This window comes from Dipodomys merriami, unplaced genomic scaffold, assembly GCF_024711535.1.
Source record: "Dipodomys merriami isolate MVZ:Mamm:240054 unplaced genomic scaffold, mDipMer1.0.p SCAF_332, whole genome shotgun sequence".
Taxonomy (NCBI): domain Eukaryota; kingdom Metazoa; phylum Chordata; class Mammalia; order Rodentia; family Heteromyidae; genus Dipodomys; species Dipodomys merriami.
In genome coordinates this window covers 455577-478769 of record NW_027204849.1, presented here as the reverse complement: position 1 = coordinate 478769, position 23193 = coordinate 455577, and the positions used below count along the sequence as shown (strand labels likewise).

Genomic DNA, 23193 nt, shown 5'->3' with positions numbered 1-23193 from the left:
CAGCTCACAATGCCATTGTACAACATGTAGAAGCTAAGAACCATTTGTGTTCAATCAAAACAAAATTAAAAGAATGAAAGAAAACTTATCTGAAGCATATTAAGTTCCCAAGTTATGAATAAACTTAAGCATTCAATATTATTTGAAAGCTGAAAAAAACAAGTAGTAATCACAGAAGATAAAAATTTTCCCACTGAACCGCAGCTGTAACCCCTCTATACATCACTTTCACATTAAAATAAAATTAAAAATAAATAAAAATCAAGCCCTTAATTCACTACCTCTCCCTGAAGAGCTTTTCGGTAAGGAGATCCTAAGGTCATATTTCATAGTAAGAAGGATAACTCACTCACTACTATGAGCTTGACTATCTACACAGAGTATGCTAAGGATGTTTAGCATAATCCCTACTGTTACTTCATAACTACATCTTTAGAATGAATAAGGAAGTTCACCTAGACATTTTAGTGTATTTTACCATATCAAATTTAAGCAAATAGTTTGGTCTTGATTCAAATTCCTAAACTAATAGGCAGATATATACATACCCTCCTTGCATTTCCATCTAATTGTAGCCTGGGCAGAAATGATGTTCAGTCTGAGGGGCATTCTATGCCTAGCTCTGCATCTCTTATCAGAGGTAAAAAGCTCAATGGTAAAGTTACCTGACAATGCATATGAAGGCATTGTCATTTCAATTAACCCCTATGTAACAGAAGATGAAAAACTCATTCAGAACATTCAGGTAAGAGAAAACTTTTATTACTCATGTATTTTTATTTTGAGAACTATTTCCTCTTAAAAATACTCAGACCATTACAACTTTCCAAAGTCTTTAGGACAGTATTCATCATTTGTGTAAAACAGATCCAAACTGCCAGTATTCAATCTGTTTCATTTTATGATTTAATTATGTTTAGTATTAGTAATCATTCCTTTATTGAATAATTAAAAGGCCAAACTCATAATATTTTTTCAAAAAGTTAAGCTAATAGAAAGAAAGCTATTTCAGGGACTTTAAAAAATAATCTACGTTTAAGCCCCAGAGTTTGTCAGTACAATAGAAACTATTTTAATTTTAGTATATACTTAAGGGCAAGGAATTTTACCCTTATCCTAGAAATGAAAGAAATGAAATGGTTTGTACAGTCATATAGTAAGTGCCAAACTTGGAATTGAAGCCAATTAGACATATGTATTATGCCTGTCATCTTCAGGAGGCTGAGATATGAGGAGCAGACTCCAAAGCAAACCTGACCAGGAAATTACATGAGACTCTTTTTTTTTTTTTTTGTCAGTTGTGGTGCTTGATCTCTGGACGTGGGTGCTGTCCCTCACTTCTTCAGCTCAAGGTGAGCACACGACCACTTGAGCTACCGTGCCACTTCTGGTTTTCTAGTGGTTTATTGGAGATAAGATTCTCACGTTCTTTCCTGCCCGGTCTGGCTTTGAACCACCATTTTCAGATCTCAGCCTACTGAGTAGCTAGGATTAAAGGTGTGAGTCACCGGCCCCCAGCTCCATGAGAGTCTTATCAACAATTAACCACCAGAAAACCACAAGTGGCACTGTGTCTCAAAGTGGTAGAGCATCAGCCTTGAGAAGAGCTCAGGGACAGCACCCAGGCCTGGAGTTCAAGCCCCCCAATACCAACAAGCAAAAACAAACAAACAAATAATGGAAGTGTAGTTCAGAGGCAGAGCACCTGCCTAACAAGTTTGTGTCCCTGACTTCAAGCCCACACATTGTCAAAATTAATAACAAATTGCTTTTACCTGTTTCCTTTTACTGATGTAACAGTTGGAAAGCAAAGCCTTGAATGTCACAGGGAAGACATGGGCCAATGGCACAGTGTCTGTGGACAGCACCACTGGAAATGACACATTGTTTGTTGTTACCTGGACAATGCAAAAACCACTAATTATTCTCCAAGATCCCAAAGGAAAAGAATATGATGCTTCAGATTTCAAAGAACATAAGCAAAATAGTCGACTTCCCATTTTCAAATACCGGGCATTGCAGAGGTAATTCTATTCTTTCATTTTCACTTTGTTTTTTTATTAATTTGTACTTTATAAATATGATTTTGTCTTGTGTATTGTCAATATTAAAATTTAAACAGGTCATCTGCCATAAAAATGAATGGAATATGTAATAATTCACATTCATGTTATTTACTAGTTTGTAAAATCAGCTTTCAAATTGCTGCTAGAGCTGAGAGTGTAGTTTGGAAAAAGACAATTATCTAGTATAGATGAAAACAATTTCCATCCTCAAAATTACACACACTCATATATACATACAAACTATATGCATATAACAACACACATATGTATACATGTGTATGGATACTTGCATATATATGCATATACATATATTTGTACATGTGTATGCATATATATATATAAGCTCTTTGTATTTTTAAATCAGTTTATATCCCAAAGAGAGAGAGAGAGTTTGTTTGTTTTGTTCCTTATTCTTAGGCGCTGCCCCTGAGCTACTTTTTACCCAAGACTGGCACTGTTCTACTTGGTCCATGGTATCAATCCTTCCTTTCTTCCTGATTTAATCAGAAATTAAAATTTATTATAGATTTTCCTGCCCTGGCTGGCTTCAAACTGCAATCCTCACAACTCAGTCTTCCCAGGAGCTAGGATTACAGGTCTGAACCACTGCCACTGGGTGGAAAGAGCAATATTAACAAGGTTTTGAAGGAAGTTTTGTTTTTTCTTTTTTTTTCCAGACAGGTACTTGGACTTACAGAGTTTTAAATAATGAAGCCCTACCTCAATTACTATCAGTCACAATGACCACTGGAGCACGAAATCCTTCCATACTTCCAACAATGGCAGCTGCTTACAGGAGTCAAAATACAACACAACACATAAACCTAGTAATTTTTCATTCCACAGTCTGGGAAGAGGATATATGTTCGTTGGATATTGATGTCGATGTAATAATCATTGTAGAGATTGTAGATGGACTCTTGGACAATTGTGCAGGTAACTGGCATCTGCTTCAAATTACATTGCACTTAAAACATCTCCTAGAGGATCCTATGATGAAGTCATAAGATATATATGCTTGTACTACATATTTCAAAGTTATAATGTTTATAACTGTTTTACTGACTCTGACAAAGTAAAATAAAACACTTTTATCTTTCAACATCTAGAAAAATTTTATTTTTCTCATGGAATAGATGAATACAATCCTACTCCAGTATTCTAAGTGTTAGTGTTTCAACTATAATTTCCCCAATTAGACATATTTTCTTTTTGATAAGTTTCTTTTATAAAATAATAGCAGCTAATATCAGTTGAATACATAAAATCACAGTTAGACTGTTTTCAATATCAAAAGATTAGCATGACGCTAAGCCAAGGTTGTTATGGAGTCTAATTCTAGTGTTCATATGTGCTGTGCTATCTCCCAAACTGCTGATATCATTAATGTTCCAGGAGAGAAACAGTAGCCATTTGTATTTACTGGATAACTATTACATTTGGACCTAAAGGTGCTGATACTGTTAAAAATGGTGGTATCTACTCCAGATATTTTAAGGAATACAATGGAAGTGGTAGATACAGTTGAAAAGTTCTTGTCCAGGCAAGAAATCTCACAGCTAGACGTAGTTTAAGACGACAGAACAAGTCTCTGTACATACCTGGCTATGTTGTAAATGGTAAGTAGCATTAAAATTGAAATGAGTTTTTCCATTTCCTAACAAATGGGGCAATGTCATTCTTTCTAATGGAGGCATAGAATTCCATTGTGTATATATACCACATTTTCTTGATCCATTCATCTACTGAGGGGTTTTACAACGTCCAAAATGAGCTTTACAACGTCGGTGCGGGGGGGGGGGGATGGGGGGGAAGGAGAAGGATTGGGATTGGGGGGGAGGGGGGAGGCTGGGAAGGGACGTGAAGGGTAAACAAAAGGAAGAGGCTGCAATGCTTGGTAAGAAATGTACGCATTATCCTGCCCATGTAATTGTAACCCCTCTGTACAGTATGTTCACAAATAAAATAAAAAAATAAAATTGAAATGAGTCGTATGATTTTGTACATTCCATGTGGCAAACATGGAAAATTTTATGTACTATGCAAAAGTCAAGTATGCAATTATGTATTTAACTTCTCTGTTTCCAAATAATATTCATACTATAGGATGAGTATAAAATAGGTTGTCACATGTTTTGTTAACATCTACCCTGGTTCATTTCAATTACAATGAAAAATTTTTGACTGAGCATCTGGTATGAGGCCAGCACTATAGAAGATGCTTGCTACAAAGGTGAATGAAAGATAATCCTTGTACCAGGCTCATGTCTCACACTAGTCATATCAGCTACTCTGGAAGAAGAGATTGGCAGGATTGCAATTCCAGGCAAGCTGGGGCAAAAACTTCCTGAGAACTCCATCACAACAAAACGAAGGGCATGATGGGCATCTGTGGGAGCCTCAATAGGAAGCTTGCAGGCCCAGGCTTGCCTGGGTAGAAACCTTGATACCATATCCAGAAAAGAACATAAGAAGCCCAGAAGCTCTGATGCATAGCTTAAGAGTCAGAATGTACTGAGTTTCAATACCAAAGGTTTCCTTTTTTGGAAAGTATCAGTTCTCCATTCTTCAATCTCCTAAAGGATGGCTGTCTCTCAAAGTCTTCCTGAATCCTTTCACCATAAATATTACCCAATTTATAGCTCCCTAGTGATGACCTTATAACTTTCCTATCGAATTGTTCTTGCCCTATCTTGTGTTGTTGTTGTTTTCTTCTTCTTTTCTACAATTCTAATCTACAGAAGTGATTTTAATTTCTCCATCAGTAATGTTATATGTAATCATCCTGTACTTGCTCAAGAGTAGAGCATTGGATGAGGCACCCAAATGCATTCATTGCATACACTGAACACGTATATTAATATGCATTTTTATCATCTTTAAATAATTGTACAAAGGAGTTTTCATTCAGCAAAGCAGTTTATGGACACAATGCATATTGATCAGTGTCAGCCTCCTTTCAATGTTCTCACCCTTCCCTCTCAACAGGCCACCTTCCCTCACTTTGCACAAGTTTGGAGGATTTGTTTTGACACTTGTGACTGTATTCTCCCCATCCTCTCTTCATTCATCTGCCCACCCTTCCATTGAGCTCATCTTACCCCTTTCAAATACAGGTTGCCTGCTTGAACTGTGAGTTAGACTTTCTAAGGAATTACACAGTTTGAGTTTTCTCCATACTTAATAAGCATTATTGAGTCTAATATGCACCAGCATTTACAAGTATTTTCCCCTTGTTCTTGTATTTAATCTGACCAACAGCTCGTCTAGTTTTTATTTCCTCATTTTATAGTTAAAGAAACTAGGACTGAGAAAGATTAACCTCAGAAAAAAAATTCTCCCTCCAAGCTACTATTCATATGAAAAATAACAAAAGCAAGACTGGATGTGGGGACTCACACCCATAATGATAGCGACACAGGGGGCTGTGGGTAGGTGGACTGCATCCAAGCATGGCTGGAGTGACATTGTAAGACCCTCTCTGAAAGATAGCTAAAGCAAAAAGGACTGGGAGGATGACTCAAGCAGTAGTTTACCTAGCAGCACAAGGCTCCCAAGTACTAGTAATACAATAGTAAATTACAAGAGCAATGCAGATGTTAGGCACAAACAAGTTCAAAGGAAATATATATTGCTTTTCCTGTGGATGGTTTAGTACATTTTTACAGATGAGGCTGTTCTTAGGCTGGAACTGCAAGGATACAGCAAGAAAAAAATGAAAGAGCATTCCAAAAAGCCTATGGTTTCAGTGTGCCAGACAGTTCTACTGCTAGTCTTAGGCATACACGGGGACTTGCCATAAAAAATTGGGAGTTTGTATTTACATGATGACAAAACAAAACAATTAAAACAGAAATTTTAATTATCAAAGTGAAAAACAAGCTTGTATTGATTGTATACTTATAATGCTTACTACTAAGGTATAATATTAATTAAGAGCTTGTATGAAACCTTGTAGATCTGATCCATAGATTTAGAGCTTCTATAAGTACAAATTATTCTACACAACAATATTATTCTAGCACAACAAAAGAAAAAGCCTGAAAAATGAACTGCATAATTCTTACAAAAATAAAAATCCCATGAATATTAAGTGACCAAAGCAAGAAAGAGTAGGGTTTGTATTTTTCTAACTTTAGAGCCAGCTCACAATGCCATTGTACAACAATTTCAAGATAAGAACCACTTGTGTTCAATCAAAAAAAAATTAAAAGAATGAAAGAAAACTTACCTGAAGCATATTAAGTTCCCAAGTTATGAAAGAACTTAAGCATTCAGTTATTTGTAAGCTGAAATAAACAACTACTAATCACAGAAGCTAAAACTTTTCCTACTGAACCTCACCTTTGACCCCTGTATACATCACCTTTACAATAAAATAAAATAAAATAAAAGATATATAAATAAAATGAAGCCCTTAATTCACTACCACTTCTTCCCTGTCCCTGAAGAGCTTTTCCTTAAGGAGATCCTGAGGTCACATTTGCTATCTCCCAAAATGATGATATCATTTACTGTTCCAGGAAAGAAACAATAGCCATTTGAATTTATTGGATAACTATTTATTTGAACCTAAAGGTGCTGATACTGTCAAAAATGATGGCATCTACTCCAGATATTTTATGGAATACAATGGAAGAGGTAGATACAGTTCTTGTCCAGGCAAGAAATCACAGTGCTAGACATAGTTTAAGACGACAGAACAAGTCTCTGAACATACCCGGCTATATTGTAAATGGTCAGTAGCATTAAAATTGAAATGAGTCACGTGTTTTTGTACATTCCATGTGGCAAACATGGAAAATTTTATGTACTATAGAAGCGTCAACTATATAATTATGTATTCAACTTCTCTGTTTCCAAATTATATTCATACTATTGGGTTGAGTATAAAATAGGTTGTCACATGTTTTGTTAACATCTACCATGGTTCATTTCAATTACAATGAAAAATTTTTGACTGAGCATCTGGTATGAGGCCAGCACTATAGAAGATGCTTGCTACAAAGATGAATGAATGATAATGCTGGTACCAGGCACATGTCTCACACTAGTCATAGTAGCTTCTCTGGAAGAGGAGATTGGCAGGATTGCAATTCTGGGCAAGCTGGGGCAAAAATTCCTGATGGGCAACTGTGGGAGCCTGAATAAGAAGCTTGCAGGGCCAGGCTTGCCTGTGTAGAAACCTTGGTAACATATCCAGATAAGAACATAACAAAGCCCAGAAGCTCTGAAGCATAGCTTAAGTGATACAGTGCCTAGTCAGTAAGAATGGGACCCTTAGTTCAAAAGGATCTTTGCCGTCAAAGAATTTCTAGTCAAGCAGTTAATAAAGATCAAAGATGGTTTTAACATAGCAAAGTATCTCCTCATTCATTTCAAAGTTATGCTAAAACAAGAGGGTTGTTTCACTACAAATTGTCACTTTTCTGTGTCTGCCATTAAGTTTTAACTTACCCCTCTACAAGATGAAGTATCCACATGACAATATGAAAAGTTACAAAATTACTCTTTTGGGTAGGTGTAATTGTACTGAACCCACCCAGACCTGAAGTTAAAGAAGACTTGGCAGAAGCTCAACTGGAAGATGTCAGCAGACTAACTTCAGGAGGGTCATTCACTGTATCAGGAGTTCCTCCTGCTGGTGACAATACTCCCTTGTTCCCAACCAGTAAAATCACAGGCTTGGAGGCTGAGGTTCAAGGAGGTCGTGTTCACCTTTCATGGACTGGCCCTGGCAGTACCCTTGATAAAGGCAAAGGTAGGCTTGACATTAAGCTTTTACATTTTCTAAAAGAATGTCCATTAGCTTTCATTTTTTTATATCTCATTTATAAATAGTATTTGTGGGTGTCTACCTGGGCCATTATTCATTTGATTTCAGATGTGAAACCTGAAGGACTAAGAGATATAAATTAGGCCACGTTATATGTATAACCTAGAATTCTAACCCATTCTTGCCATGTCCTTTTGTACCAAACTGCTTTTCTGAGTTTGAACCATCCTAACCTTAATTGGGGAGGCCTGAATAACTGCTTTCTGTCCCTGGCAAGGAAAATCATTTTTCTAACCATTCTCTACTTGTATAACTTTATTCATTAATCATTGAGTTTCTAATTGCATGAGATACCTAGAAACTATCCCTATTAAGTCAATGACCATAAAAGACACATGATCAGACAAGTCATTTCACAGTACTAAAACATGGAATGCTAATGGCATCTCACTTGCTAAATAGAATTTTCAAAGCCATATTTGTAGCCAGGCACTGGTGGCTCAGGCCTGTCATTCTAGCTACTCAGGAGGCTAAGATGTGAGGATCTCAGTTCAAAGCCAGACGAGGGAGGAAAGTCTGTGAAACTCTTATCTCCAGTAAACCACCAGAAGACCAGAGTGGCACTGTAGCTCAGGTCGTAAAGCACTAGCCTTTATATGAAGAGCTGAAGGAATGTGCTCATGCCGAGAGTTCAAGTCTCATGACTCACACACACACACACACACACACACACACACACACACACACACAGCCATAATTGTTTGGGCATGCTTGTTTTATTTTTTATCTTGGAATGTTTGATTTATTTAAAAATAAAAAAGACTCTTATAAGCCAAGAAAAGAATACAGCATCCACCCATACTTTTGCTACAATGTTGAAAACAATCACTATGACCACTTTGGAAATACATCATTTTCTCATAACTTTTCAGTAGACAGCATAATCAAATCAAATATTAGTATTGCCACTAAAAACACCAAGAAGGAAATCATATAATCAAATATTTAGCTCTAAATTAATTTGGTAAAGGTGGAACATACAGTAGAAGACTGGTCTCTTATGAAATGTCCTTTGTGCTATTACAGAAAGTAAAAGGAGTGATGTGCTACTTGTAGGCACTGGGGAATTATCACCCTGTACTTTCTTCTGAAGGGCAGGAAGGATAATTGTGGCTGGCAAGCATTAGCCTTAAACATCATAAAATACCTTAAGAGCAGGGCAGTCTAAAAAATAGTCTATTCTTTTTTTTTTTAATATTATTTTATTTTATTTGAGAACATACTGTACAGAGGGGCTACAATTACATGGGCAGGATAATGCATACAAAAAATAGTCTATTCTTAAAAGCAATAAAATCTCATCAGAATGAAAATTTAAGCCAGAAAAATTGGAAATACCATTCCATGCAGGAGAAGTCCATGGAAGAAAATATCAAGGCTGATAAATTACTTGAGCAAGACTTCATGAGAAAGAAGTCTTGTCTGGGCCTTGAAGAATAAGATTTCCATATAGAGGTCTAGGAAGGTGGCTCAGTATAGAGTGCATGCAAGAAGCCCTGGGTTGAATTCCTCAGTACTACATAAGCAGAAAAAGCTGGAAGTGGCGCTGTGGCTCAAGTGGCAGAGTGCTAGCCTTTAGCTGAGGAGATCAGGGACAGCACCCAGGAGCAGAGTTCAGTCCCCACAACCAACAACAACAACAACAAAAATTCCATATAGAGATAGAGAAAAAGAAGCCATTGAAGGAGTTGAAATCCAATGACATCATCAAGGTCAAGAAAGGAAAAGTAGCTTGTCATAGTGGCTCTTGCCTATACTTCCAGCTAATGAAGAGGTAGGAAGACTGCAGGAAGACTACAGCTCAGAGAAAAAGTTAAAATTCCCCATCATAACACACCAAAGGAGCTACACATGGGGGAGGTGAGCCTGCCACCTCAGCTGTTCAGGAAGCAAAGGCAGGAGGATTGTGGTGATGCTCCAAGACTGGTGCAAGGCAAAAGTGAGGTCCTGTCTAAACATGAAGCTAACAGCAAACACAGGCTGGCAGTGTGTCTCAAGTGGTAGAGTGCTTGCCTAGCAAGTGCAAGACCAAGAACTCAAATTCAAGGCCTGTCAAACATTAAAATTAAAGAAGAAAACCTTCATAATATTTGAGTTAAACAGGGGAGGAAGGAGAGGGAGGGGAAAGGGTGGAGGAGGGAAAGGGAGAAGAAGACTTACCTCAGTGAAACACAAGGTTATGTGCAGAATGGTAGAGTATGTCAACAAGGCTATGTATAGAGAAACTACATGTTAATCTTAACTTAGCCAGGCCAGGTGCTGATGGATGACTCCTATAATCCTAGCTACTCGAGTCGGAGATCTGAGGATAGTGACTGATCTGAAGCCAGCACAGTCAGGAAAGTCCCTAAGATTCTTATCTCCAGTAAACTCATAAAAGCTGGAGGTGGTGCTGTGGCTCAAGTGGCAGTGCCTTCAGCACAAAGAGGCTGAGATCCAGAGTTCAAGCCACAAAACCGGCAAAAAAAAAAAAAAACAAATAAAAATAAACAACAGTCCAAAACTTACTTACCTCATTCTTAAAATAGTGTCATTCTTTCACTAAACATAAAAAAATGAAGTCTTCATCTCAAAAAAGGACATTTGATGTCCTAACATCCAATTTCTAAACATGAAAAGCTTTTTTGTTTAGTTTTCATTTCTGTTGTTATATGAGGGATAAGGATTGTCTTAAGCATGCGAGGCAAGCACTCTACCAGTTGAGTCTGCCCTTTTGGATTTGGTTACTTTTTAGAAAGTCTTAAAGTTCTTGCTTGGACCGCCAGAAGACTGCAATTCTGCTAACTGTACCTTTTGCATAGTATGGATTGCAGGTATGGCCTATCATGTTTGTTAAGATGGGAGTCTTTATGCCCCAGCCGGTCTTGAGCAAAGATTCTTCTGATCGCCCCTTCCCAAGTAGCTGGGATTACAGATGGAAGCCACCATCCCTAGCTACAAGATATTTTTGTGTGTGTGTGGATGCCAGCCCCGGGCCTTGAATCCAGAGACTCAGCACTGTGTTTTGGCTTCTTTGTTCAAGGCTTGTACTCTATCCCTAGAGCCACAGCTCAACTTCTAGCTTCTGCTGGTTAGTTAGAGATAAGTCTCATAGACTTTCCTGCCTGAGCTTCAAAGCAACATGCTCAGCTCTTAGCCTCATGGGTAGCTAGGATTATAAGCATGAGCCACTGGTATCATCTAGAACATATTTATATTTCCATATCTCTGGTAGAATTTTAAAAGCAGTTGGGATGAAGCATTTATGTGGGCACCTTTCTTTCTTAACTATTCATAGTTGTAGATAACATTTCAAACATTCATTCTTAATGTATTTAATTGTGCTAACCACTTCATGTATTACTGTTTATAATTCTCACCAGTGGAGTAGGAGATACTCGATAAATATTTGATAGAGCTGAATGACTAAATCTATGTTTTCCAGGTTTGATAAGCTTCAGATGAGAAAGTTGAGGTAAAATGTTCTATTACTTAGAAAACCAGTAATGGAGATCACCAGTCAAGGTCGGCCCTAGGTCCTGAGCTTAGTACAAACTCCAGCTTTTGGGTCTCCTCCCACTCCTCTGTTCCTTGATCATCTCACTTCTTCCCCTCTCATATTACTTTCTTTCAGCTTCATAAGAAAGCACACTTGAGCACTCCTGTGCTCCCTGTTTCAAATCAAAAAACACATTCAGCTCTGTAAATCTCTCTGCATAAACTAAATTCTGGAAGGGAGGGAGGCTCAGTGCTTCATGACAGTGAATGGAAATTTTCTGTCATCATATAATACATTTTAAAAACCTAGTGTACTTGTTAAACTAAGAACAATGGCATAACCAGACAAACGCTGTATCTGGTGTTCTCTAAACTATAGTGAGCATCTGATCAGTGCCCACCAGGCAACATGCCTGCAGTGAACCATCCTGTCTGTCTGTGTTCCAGCTGCCAACTGCACCATAATTAGAAGTAAGTCTTCCCAGGAGCTCCAACATTATTTTGACCATGCTGCTGATCTGACATCTAAGGAGGCTGGCTCTAAAGAAACATTTGGATTTAGAGCAGAACGTTTTAGAGTAGAGAATGGCACCAAGATCTTCATTACAATCAAAGGCAACAATGAATCTCATCTCATCTCAGAAGTTAAACTAGCAGTTAGGTTCACTGTTCCACAGATTCCAGAATCCATGCTCTGGGCATCAATATTTCTGCAACCAGATTGGCTATTTGGGTGTCAGCTATGATTTTGTCTGTAATTTAACCTAGAGAATATATTAGAAAGGAAATTATGATTTTGTCAGTAATTTAAACTAGAGAATGTTTTAGAAAGGAAATTATGATTTTGTCGGTAATTTAAACTAGAGAATATATATTCCTTGAAGAATGAGGTTGGAATTTTGATAGGTATCATGTTGAATTTGTAGATGTCACATATTTTGTTAACATCTACCCTGGTTCATTTCAATTACAATGAAAAATTTTGGACTGAGCATCTGGTACGAGGCCAGCACTATAGAAGATGCTTGCTACAAAGATGAATGACAGATAATCCTTGTACCAGGCTCATTTCTCACACTAGTCATACCACCTACTCTGGAAGAGGAGATTGGCAGGATTGTTGCAATACCAGGCAAACTGGGGCAAAAACTTCCTAAGAACTCCATCACAACAAAATGAAGGGCATGATGGGCATCTGTGGGAGCCTCAATAGGAAGCTTGCAGGCTTGCCTGGGTAGAAACCTTGGTAACATATCCAGAAAAGAACATAAGGAAGTCCAGAAGCTCTGAAGCATAGCTTAAGAGATACAGTGCCTAGTCAGTAAGAATGGGACCCTTAGTTCAAAAGGATCTTTGCCCTCAAAAAATTTCTAGTCAAGCAGTTAATAAAGATCAAAGATGGTTTTAACATAGCATAGTATCTCTTCATTCATTTCAAAGTTATACTAAAGCAAGAGGGATGTTTCACTAAAAATTGTCACTTTTCTGTGTCTGCCATTAAGTTTTAACTTACCCCTCTACAAGATGAAGTATCCACATAACAATATGAAAAATTACAAAATTACTCTTTTGGGTAGGTGCAATTGTACTGAACCCACCCAGACCTGAAGTTAAAGAAGACTTGGCAGAAGCTCAACTGGAAGATGTCAGCAGACTAACTTCAGGAGGGTCATTCACTGTATCAGGAGCTCCTCTTGCTGGCGATAATACTCCCTTGTTCCCAACCAGTAAAATCACAGACTTGGAGCCTGAGGTTCAAGGAGATCGTGTTCACCTTTCATGGGCTGCCCCTGACAGTACCCTTGATAAAGGCAAAGGTAAGCTTGACATTAAAAAGCAGTTCGTACCAAACTGCTTTTCTGAGATTGAACTATCCTAAACTTTATTGGGGAGGCCTGAATAACTGCTTTCTGTCCCTGGCAAGGAAAATCATTTTTCTAAGCATTCTGTACTTTTATAATTTTATTCATTAATCAGTGAGTTTCAAACTACATGAGATTCCTAGAAACAATCCCCTAAAAAAGAAGTGAAAGAAGTGAAATTGAGTAAAGAGGTAAATGTCAGTGGGCATGAAATCCACAAAGACTCCTTGTAAATGTAAATCAGGTACAAGGTCTAACAGGTGGGTGAGGTTAATAGGTTCCTCAAAGGAGAGTAATTTCCCCCATAAAGTATAGAGGAGGAGCTAAAAGCAATCCAGAAAGGGATTTGTCAGGTCATGGTCCACAAGATCAGTCAACGGAAGTGGGTGGCATTGTTGCTAAAGAAGGGATGTTACACATTTGTCAATGGAGAGCTGTGGCTGTTTGTTCTCTTTGGTCTTTCCTCTAGAATGGACTGATTGATCACCTCCTGCTGAGGTGTCCACAATTTCTACACAGATGGGTCAGACAGTTAAAATCTCTCAGTATTTTCCTGTCTGCTTTCTCTGAGTAGACTGGCTTTTGTAGGCTGGTGCCCCACGGATTTAGGCCACGGCCCCTGAGGAATTTACCAGAGTGTCTACCTCATTAACTAGATATTTGTCCCAATATTTTTCCAATGTTTTAAGCAGACATGGGAGACGTGTGCCTATAACCATCTCTTCCAAGTGCAGTCTCTAACTTGCCTTGGCTAGTATTTGCTATTTAGCCTTTTGGGCTTTTTCATTCTCTCCCATTGTACACCTTGAATGCTGTCTCTAAAGTCTCCACTGGGGGTGTGAGGTGTCCCTTTTCCAGTTTTTTAAGTATGGCATTAATGTCTGTGGTACACTGGGAGAAAAATCAATCATTAATAATACTTTTATCTGTATAAACTTATCTGCAGGTGCTAGGAAGGTAGCTCAGTGGTAGAGCACTCGCCTTGCATGCTTGAGGCCCTGGGTTTGATTCCTCAGCACCACATAAGCAAAACGAAAAAAGCAGGAAGTGGCACTGTGGCTCAAGTGGTAGAGCACTAGCCTTGAGTTGAAGAGCTGAGGGACAGTGCCCAAGCCCAGAGTTCAGGCCCCACGACTGGACCCCCCAAAAAAAACCCTAAACTTATCTGCAATTATTTCATTTCTTAGCATTTGATCAAATAAATATTTAGCTAATTAGAAAATAAACTACTTTGGAATACCTTTACCTAAGAAGGTGATAGTATTAGCAATGACTTAGAGAAGGCATACTCCCACTTTAGTGTACAAAGACACAAGACACTGAGTCCTTTCTCCAGGTAATCTGGGAAATTTGTACAGGTAAACATCTTCCGATTTATAGTGTTACCAACCTCTTGGTATAGGCCCTTGTTTTAATAGTATCTGATTTAGACTATTAACCCTTTAGGACAATGTGTTTTGTACTTTAACAACTGATTCTAATGCTGGTGATGCTGAGAAGTATGCTGTTTGTTTGTTTTTGTTGTTTTGCCAGTACAGGGGCTTGAACTCAGAGGTTCATTCTCATTCTGCTTGCTTATTTGCTTGCGCAGCTGGATCCCTACCACTTCAGGCTTACATTTAGCCCAACTTTGTGTTGGTTAATTGGAGATAGCATTTTGAGAACTTTTATGCCCTGGCTAAATCCTCCAGATCTCAATGTTGTGAGGATTATAGCCACCATGTACTCTAATTCTAATACAGGGTTATTTTATTCTGAGCATCTCTATTCTAATAGTAGATAGGATGGGGGTTTCTGTCAGAGGAAATATTTAAGTGATCATGAAAGCAAGAGCAAGATAAAGGGAGAAAAGAGGTTCTTGAAGATGAGACAACCTGTCATTTTTTTTTACAATAAAGACAGTTAAATGCTACCCCAAGAAACTTCATTTGTTTTTAGTAGGGACCCTTTGACCTAAACAGAGAGATTAAATAATATAAAGTAGGCAGAGAGCAATTCATTGGGCAGAGAAATAATTTTTAAAAAAGGTTATTAAAATCTGTTTTTAAAATGATAAGATAGATACATGAGGTATGAAATGTTAATTAAGCAAAAACAAATATCAATATGTACATATTTGTTAAACAGATATTTTGGTATCAAAAGAACACAACAGACATCAATTCAATAACATAATGTCCTGGCAACATATAATGCAAAATATTTTCCAGATGTATATGTGAAATACTGAGTCAAGCTTATAGGACCAAAGCTTATCTTAGAAAAAGTATGAATTTTTATTTTAATGTATCAAAACAACAAGAATAACATTTATTTCTACAAAAAGGTGTTGATTCTTTCAAGAATGATGGTGTCTACTCCAGTTATGTTACAGCCTATAAAGAAATGGTAGATCTAGCTCAAAAGTGTGGGCTCATGGATGAATGCACTCTGCCAGACAAAGCTTTTGGTATCCAGAAAATAGAGCTACTGGGTAGTGAATGGTGATTCATAATATATAGAATCCAGTCATAGCTTGAATAGTATTTGCAATTTCATATAACAAAATCTTGAAGTATTTTACAATTTAAAAATATTTTACAATTTAAAAAAATTACAGGTATGGATAGCTTACGCCTATAATCCTAGCTATTCAGGACACTGAGATATGAGGATCGTAGTTCAAAGCTAGCCTGGGCAGGAAAGTCCTTTTCTCCAATAAACCACTCAGAAAACCAAAAGTGGCACTGTGGCTCAGGTGGTAGAATGCTAGCCTTGAGCTGCAGAGCTGAGGGACAGCACCCAGGCCCAGAGTTCAAGCCCAAGGACTAACAACAAAAAACAAAAGTATTGCTTTTTCTATTTTTACAGGGAAGTTTGCAGATCATTTCCTTTAGGTTAATCTCAACTTTGGAAAACTACTTGGCATCTAGTAGGAACCAAAACATTTCAGTTAGTATTATGTTAGTTTGGAACACCTTAACTATATTAGCAGTAATACAGCCAGTTTTGGGGCAGGACAAAAGAAGAAAATCTACTATGTTATGTGGTGAAGTACACAGTGGCAGGAGTTACCATTAAAAATACATGGCTATAAGACTGAACATTTATGTAGAGGGTTTTTATTAACTCAAAACAAAAAATGATGACAATAAGCATTAAGGATGCAAACTTTGTTTCCTTTCCTTTAGTCCTTTTAACTTGTGACTTTTCATTAGCAATTGGAAAATAATGAGAAGTATTCCAGAGGTGATCCCAGCTACTCAGGATTCTGAAATCTGAGGATCCAGGTTCAAAGTCAGCCTTGGCAGAAGAGTCTGTAAAGCTTTTATTTCAACACTATTTGCAGGAGGAAGCAGGCCTAGACCAAGTGGTTGGAAGGGAATCTGCAGTAATTTTCCCAACTATATCCTTCTCTAAGAAACAATGTTAGAAGTAAAGCAATACCTTTTTTAAAGGCTCATGTTAAATTAAGTGACATTAGCCGGATGTCGGTGGCTCAAGCCTGTAATCCTCACTACTCAGGAGGCTGAGATCTGATGATGATGGTTCAAGGCCAGCCTGGGCAGGGAAGTCTGTGAGACTCTTCTCTCCATTAGAAAAATGGAAATGGCGCTGTGACTCAAATGGTAGAGCACTGGCCGTGAGCTGAAGAGTTGAGGGACAGTGTCCAAGACCAGAGTTCAAGGTCCATGATTGGCAAAAACCAACAACAAAATGACATTATTCTCATTCAGTACAGTATTCCAATTCAATTTTTCATTCACTTTTATCCTACACCATTCTGGTAAAGCAGTCTCCCACCAACAGAATGCTATGATTATGTCATAAGGCTTAGTAGAAATGTGACTCTATTATAGTGATAAAGAAAATGATAAAAAGGCTTTATTGAGTTCTAGAAATATTAGCACAGTTTTGCCTATTTTGAACCAGTGAATTTTCAATGCAAGAAAGGTTCAAGCAATTCCACCCAGACCTGACATCAATGAGGATGGTCAGAGAGTCTTGGAGAATTTCAGCAGAACAGCATGTGGAGGTGCATTTGTGATGTCACAAGGCCTAGGGTCCCTTGGGTGATATGTTTCCTCCAAGTCAAATCATAGACCTTTATGCCACATTTGAAGGAGATAAAATCAGTCTAACATGGACAGCACCAGGAAATGATTTTGTTAATGGAAAAGGTAAGAACAAAGTGTCACACAAAGTATCATACAAAGGTACTCATCGGAAAAGCAAGGTTTCATGGATATGTTAGGAAAGAATGTATTTTGACAGATGAACTTCATAATGTCATACTTTTGAATAAGTCAAATATGGCATATTTTAACATTTTCTTATTATATATGAAGTCATACATTTGGCAGAGTTTAAAAGCCAAAATTCAATGGAACACAGTGTGGCACACTTTTAATACTAGTACTTGGGAGGGTGAGGCAGAAGAATCATGGGTTCCAAGCTGGCTTGAGTTACACAGTGATTTCTAGGCCACCTGTGAATCACAGTGATATCCTGTGTTTAAAAAGAGCAAAACATAAGGGAAATCATGGACCTATGTTTCTTTGGGCCTGGCTTACTTCACTTAATATAGTTTTTTCCAAGTCTTTCCATTTCTTAACAAATGGGCAATGTCATTCTTTCTGATGGAGGCATAGAATTCCATTGTGGATATATACCATATTTTCTTGATGTATTCATCTACTGAGGGGCATCTGGGTTGGTTCCATATCTTAGCTATGGTAAATAATGCTGCAATAAACATAGTTGTGCTGGTGGCTTTAATATGGCCTTGTTTGTGATCATTGAGGAAAATGCCCAAACTGCAATAACAAGTATATGTTTAAGACAAGCAGAAAAGGTCAGACAAGTTGATGTCAAGTGAAACGAACCCCAAGATAAGGACTCAAGTGGTTTTTCATTCTTGCTATTGCTTCTAACATATTTATAAGGTGATTTTTTTTTGTTGATTTGTATGTCCCTCCCTCACAGTATAACCCCTGTTTTCACTGTATTTGATGTTGGTATAATTTGGGAAGGGAAAGGGAAAAAACAAAATTTTTAAATAGGTATACAGTTGGACCCATTGCAACAATGAAATATACAAGATGCAATGTTGAAAAACAAACTTTAGAACTTTGGTAGAGGAAGAGAGGAATGGGAGGTAGGGATGGTCATGGGAAACAAAGGAGGAGGCAACAATTCTTGATAAGAAATGTACTCATTACCTTCCTCATGTAATTGTAACCTCTCTGTGTGGTATTTTCACAATAAAAATCTTATTAATAATTAAAAATATAAATCCTTCTAGCATTTTGACTTTCAATTCATTGATATGTTTATTTAGCAGTGTTCTTGAAATTGTTACTTAAATATTTTGATCATTATTTTTCTTATTTTCTAATGAGTCATAAAAATATGAAATTTTGTGGATTTAAGTCTATCATCAGAAGTGTGATTTGTAAATATATTTCCTGGTTTGTGATAACATTTTCTCTTAATGAGGACTTTGAACAATAAAGAATTTTAATTTTGATAATATATGATTAATCTACAGTCTTTTCAGGATTATACATATGTCAGAAAACTTTATATAATAAAAGATGGTAATGATTTAAAAAACAGAGCAAATGACAACAACAATGACAAATATATTCATTGACTTTAGCAGTCAAAATTCATCTTTTTTTTTTTTTTGATCTAGTCGTGGGGCCTGAACTCTGGGCTTGGGCGCTGTTGCTCATCTCTTCAGCTCAAGGCTAGAGCTCTACCACTTGAGCGACAGCCCCACTTGCGGCTTTTTTCTTTTTGTTGTAGAGTGCTGAGGAAACGAACCCAGGGCCTCATGCCTGCAAGGCAAATGCTCTATCATTGAGCCATTATCCCAGCCCTCAAAATTCATCTTTTATAAAAACTTTCAGGCTGATATAAACATATATTTTACCTAAACAGTATTTTTTAGAATATGTAGAAAGAAATTGAATATGGTATTCTAGTTACTAAAACATTGACAACTCTTTTTTCCTTAGTTCAACAGTAGAATAAGTGGAAATATACTTGACCTGAGACACAATTTTGACAATGCTCTTCAAGTTCACACTTCTAACCTGTTTCCAAGTGAAGCCAACTCTGAGGAGACCTTTGCATTTAGGCCAGGAAATATCTCAGAGGAAAATGCTGCTCACATATTCATTGCCATTCAAAATGTAGACAAGAGCAGTTTGACATCAAATTATCCAACATTGCACAAGTAGCTTTGTTTGTCCCTAATGCAGATCTGGTGCTGGTAATGCCAAGTCTGCAGTTAATGTTACCACTCTGGTGCTGTCAGTGTTGGCACTGGTGGTACTTGTGTGTCTTATTGTAGGTGCCACTGCTTTCCTCCCAGAAAGAAAGTCTTCAAGAAGACCTTCAACAACACTTTTAAAAAGCAGAAACAACACAAGAAAGGACTACTCCTCTATTTCTTATTCCTCCTATCTGGTCATGAACTTATAAAAATAATCTTAAAAGGTCTAGAAAGATTTCTAACTAAAAATAGTTGTTCATGTGAATAATAGGGATATTACAGTTTTCCATTTTATTCATTCAATGTCTTAACATAGAGATAAAGTTTTTTATGTTGATTCCTAGATGTGTATCATTTTTTGATCCTCATTTTGATATACATTTCATTCTCAAATGAGCTATATGTGGTGACTCATGACTCTGATTCAAGGCCAGCCTCAGTATAAAGTCAGACTTCATTACATATAATAAGCTGGGTCATTCCAGTTACAAAGACAGCATGATGATACCCACAAGACAGTATCTTGGAAATGAACTTTACAATTTTGGGTGGGGGTGAGAGGAAAGAGGTGGGGGAAGGAAGGAATAGTGGTAGAACAACAAGGGAAGGGGGAACAATGCTCAACAAGAAATGTACTCATTGCCTTACTCATGCAACTGTAACTAACCCCTCTGTACAGCCTCTTTACAATAAAATAAAATTTAAAAAAAGAGGCCTATGATCCAGACCAGCTGGGACAAAAGCATGAAATGCTATGTAAAATATTAAATGCTGTTACAATTTTAAAGTGTTTTATTTATGTAACTAACATTGAATTCTTATTTTTTCCAAGTGCCTTGTTATCAAATGGAAATATATCTTTATTACATGGATTTTGGTGGATTTTTCATCCTCAAATTTGCCACCTTCATTTATCCATTTTTTTTCTTAGTTGTTTGGGGGGCTTGAGCTCTGGGCTTGGGTGCTGTCCCTCTACTGCTTGAGCCACGGGACCATTTCTGATTTCTTTTTCTAGTGGTTTACTGGAGATAAGAGTCTCAAAGACTATCATCCTCAGGCTGCCTTTGAACTGAGATCCTCAGGTCTCAGCCTCCTGAGTAGCTAGGATTACAGGTGTTAGCCTCCAGTGCCTGGTGTTCCCACTAGCTTTGTGTTGATATCTGTAAGGTTTATAAACATTAGATATTGTTAACTAATAGTGATATTGTTAACTAATAGTTCTCTCCTTGTGTTGAATAGGCAAGATAAGAGTGAATATCTTGCCTTGTTCCAGACTTCAAAAGTTAACACTCTCTCACTGGGCTCTCATCTGATTCCAGCATTCGTTGAAATGGCCCCCACCTTTGTTTTCTGGTCCCCTTCTGATTTTGCTATATGGTGTGGACTTCTAGAGTCTAAGGTCAGACAGGCTTGTATTCTAACACTTTTGGTGCCATTTCAAGCTCATTGCAAGTTACCTGTGAATATCTGAATGCTGATATGTTAGTGCTTAAAAAGATCAAGTGAGATAATGTTATTTGTAACTGGGACATAAAAAGTTCTACCATTTGAAGCTTAATATTGTAAATATATATTTTTTAATCTGGTTCCTGGGTTTAGTCCTCTTTATAATTCTGTGACCTGGTCATGATGCCAAAACTCACAGTATCTTTGTCATCGCTGCTCTATGCCAGGATGAGTTATCATCTGAGTATTCGTATACAAGATGAAAAATGACACTGTAAATATCTTTTTTTTTTTTTTTGTCGGTTGTGGGGCTTGAACTCTGGGCTTGGGCACTGTCCCTGCGCTCTTCAGCTCAATGTGAGTGCTCTACCACTTGAGTCACAGTGCCACTTCCGGTATTCTAGTGGTTTATTGGAGATAAGAGTCTCACAGACTCTCCTTCCCGGGCTGGCTGTGAACCGTGATCCTCAGATCTCAGTCCTGAGTAGCTAGGATTATAGGCCTGAGCCACTGGCTGTCAGCACTGTAAATATCTTCACAGTCAAATGTAAACAGTAAAATTAGGCATTCCAATGGAAGAATCAAGATAGGCTTACCTTGGCATTTTATGTATGCACAAGAACCACAGCTCAGATAACATACAAAGAAAAAAAATGGTGGGAGCACAAGTCCTTAAGCTCACAATTAACCAAAAAAATAAAAGCAAAAGTATAAATAAAAACCACTTTGAAACATTTTGCCATTTCAAGCTTCATCAAGAAGTTAAAACTGTCTAAGCGGTCAAAATAAAGTATAAAGTATAAAAACAAATAAACAATACTTGAGGGATGACATAGCTACAAGTATAAATTGATAGTCTTCTATACGTATCTAATATTGCAAATTAGATATTATAATAACTAATGTCACATTTACTGTAATTTGTGGACATCAAAGATAACAATTTAAAAAATGAAATGCCACCTTCAAACCTTAGGGACTCCAGACTTCAGTTTAATAGAAATATGTATCCATTTCTTTTCCCTTAGGAAGCCATAACTACCCATGTGCTTTTACTTTCATCTTAGGAAAAATCTACTGATGGTACTGTCTATTGTCTTTTACAGAAAAAAAAAAAAACGCCACACATTTTAATACATTACTCAGAGCTCTAAACTTGGGGCACAACCATATTAATAAGACCAATTGACAAGGAGATGTAGGTTGAGAAGTGCATATTTAGTTGAGAGGCTAAATTCACAGCTTCTTCTCAGTCCAAGTTTACAAGTATATGGTTTTTCTTTACTTCATATTGGTTGTTTCCCTACACGTTACAGAAAGATTGTTAGGATCACAACTTAGCAAACCAGAGAACTGAAGAAAAACGACACATATAATCACTTACATCCATATGTCAAGTAGTCTTAACAGGACTTATTTGCTGATTTGGAAGTAAGTCAAAATCAAAGACACAGAAATGATCCTTGTGGATCCTTTTTAAGTCTTTCAACACAGATTAGACTCTTTGACCTGGATTTTATAGTTTAAATTGAAAAGAATATCAGTAAGAACAAGGGAAGAGGAAGTAAATATTAGCTTTCTGGTGACTAAGAAGATATGACTTTGTCTCATGACATGCTGAGGAAAAAGGATCTATGCCTTAGGGTACTGGGACTGTTTTGTTGAAACAGAAGATCTATTGGCATTGCTAGTTCTTCTAGCAGACCTGTACTTGTTCAGCCAGTTCTAGAATGCCAGCTTAGAATGGTGGATACAAAGAAAATATAGGGAAAGAGTGAGGGTTGAATACCTGGCCTGTTATCTGGCGAGAGGAGAATGAAGGACTAAAGTTCTTTGTTGTCACCAGAGGTGTTTTCCCTGGGTCTTTCCTATCTATTTACATCATAACAATAGGTAAAGCCTATCTATCTGGTTACATCCCTTCCAGATGTTCCAGTGTTCGAGTCAGTACCATGAGTGGGCTATTTTCTCCGAGAGCAGGCCTTGATTTAATTCCCTAATGTCTGTGGATATTAAGTACATGATCATGAATTAGGAAGAATAAGAAAACTAAATGATTGCTATACTTGTAGTCAAGACAGGCAATCCAATTTATTTTTTCCAGTCCACAATGAAAACGAGAGGCTTTTGTTTGAATATTAATCAGGGTTTCAAGACAAATGACAAAGAATTAAACCATCTTCAGAGCTCTTCTAAGCAAAGTGCTCTGCACATCAACATAGATGGCAGTGCTAGCCCTGACAA

General features: G+C 37.4%; 1 protein-coding gene and 1 pseudogene across 1 annotated transcript in view; both read left to right on the top strand.

Annotated features, from left to right (window-relative positions):
- The first annotated feature begins 652 nt into the window (after positions 1-652).
- On the top strand, positions 653-15728 carry LOC138803091 (calcium-activated chloride channel regulator 1-like; annotated as a pseudogene).
- A 1597-nt stretch (positions 15729-17325) lies between these two features.
- The window catches only part of LOC138842251 (calcium-activated chloride channel regulator 1-like), a 40424-nt gene continuing 34556 nt past the window's right edge, over positions 17326-23193 (top strand). The window contains exon 1 of the mRNA XM_070043402.1: positions 17326-17401. Within this exon, the coding sequence (XP_069899503.1) occupies positions 17381-17401 (21 nt within the window). The 5' untranslated portion in view covers positions 17326-17380. The remainder of the gene's footprint in view (positions 17402-23193) is intronic.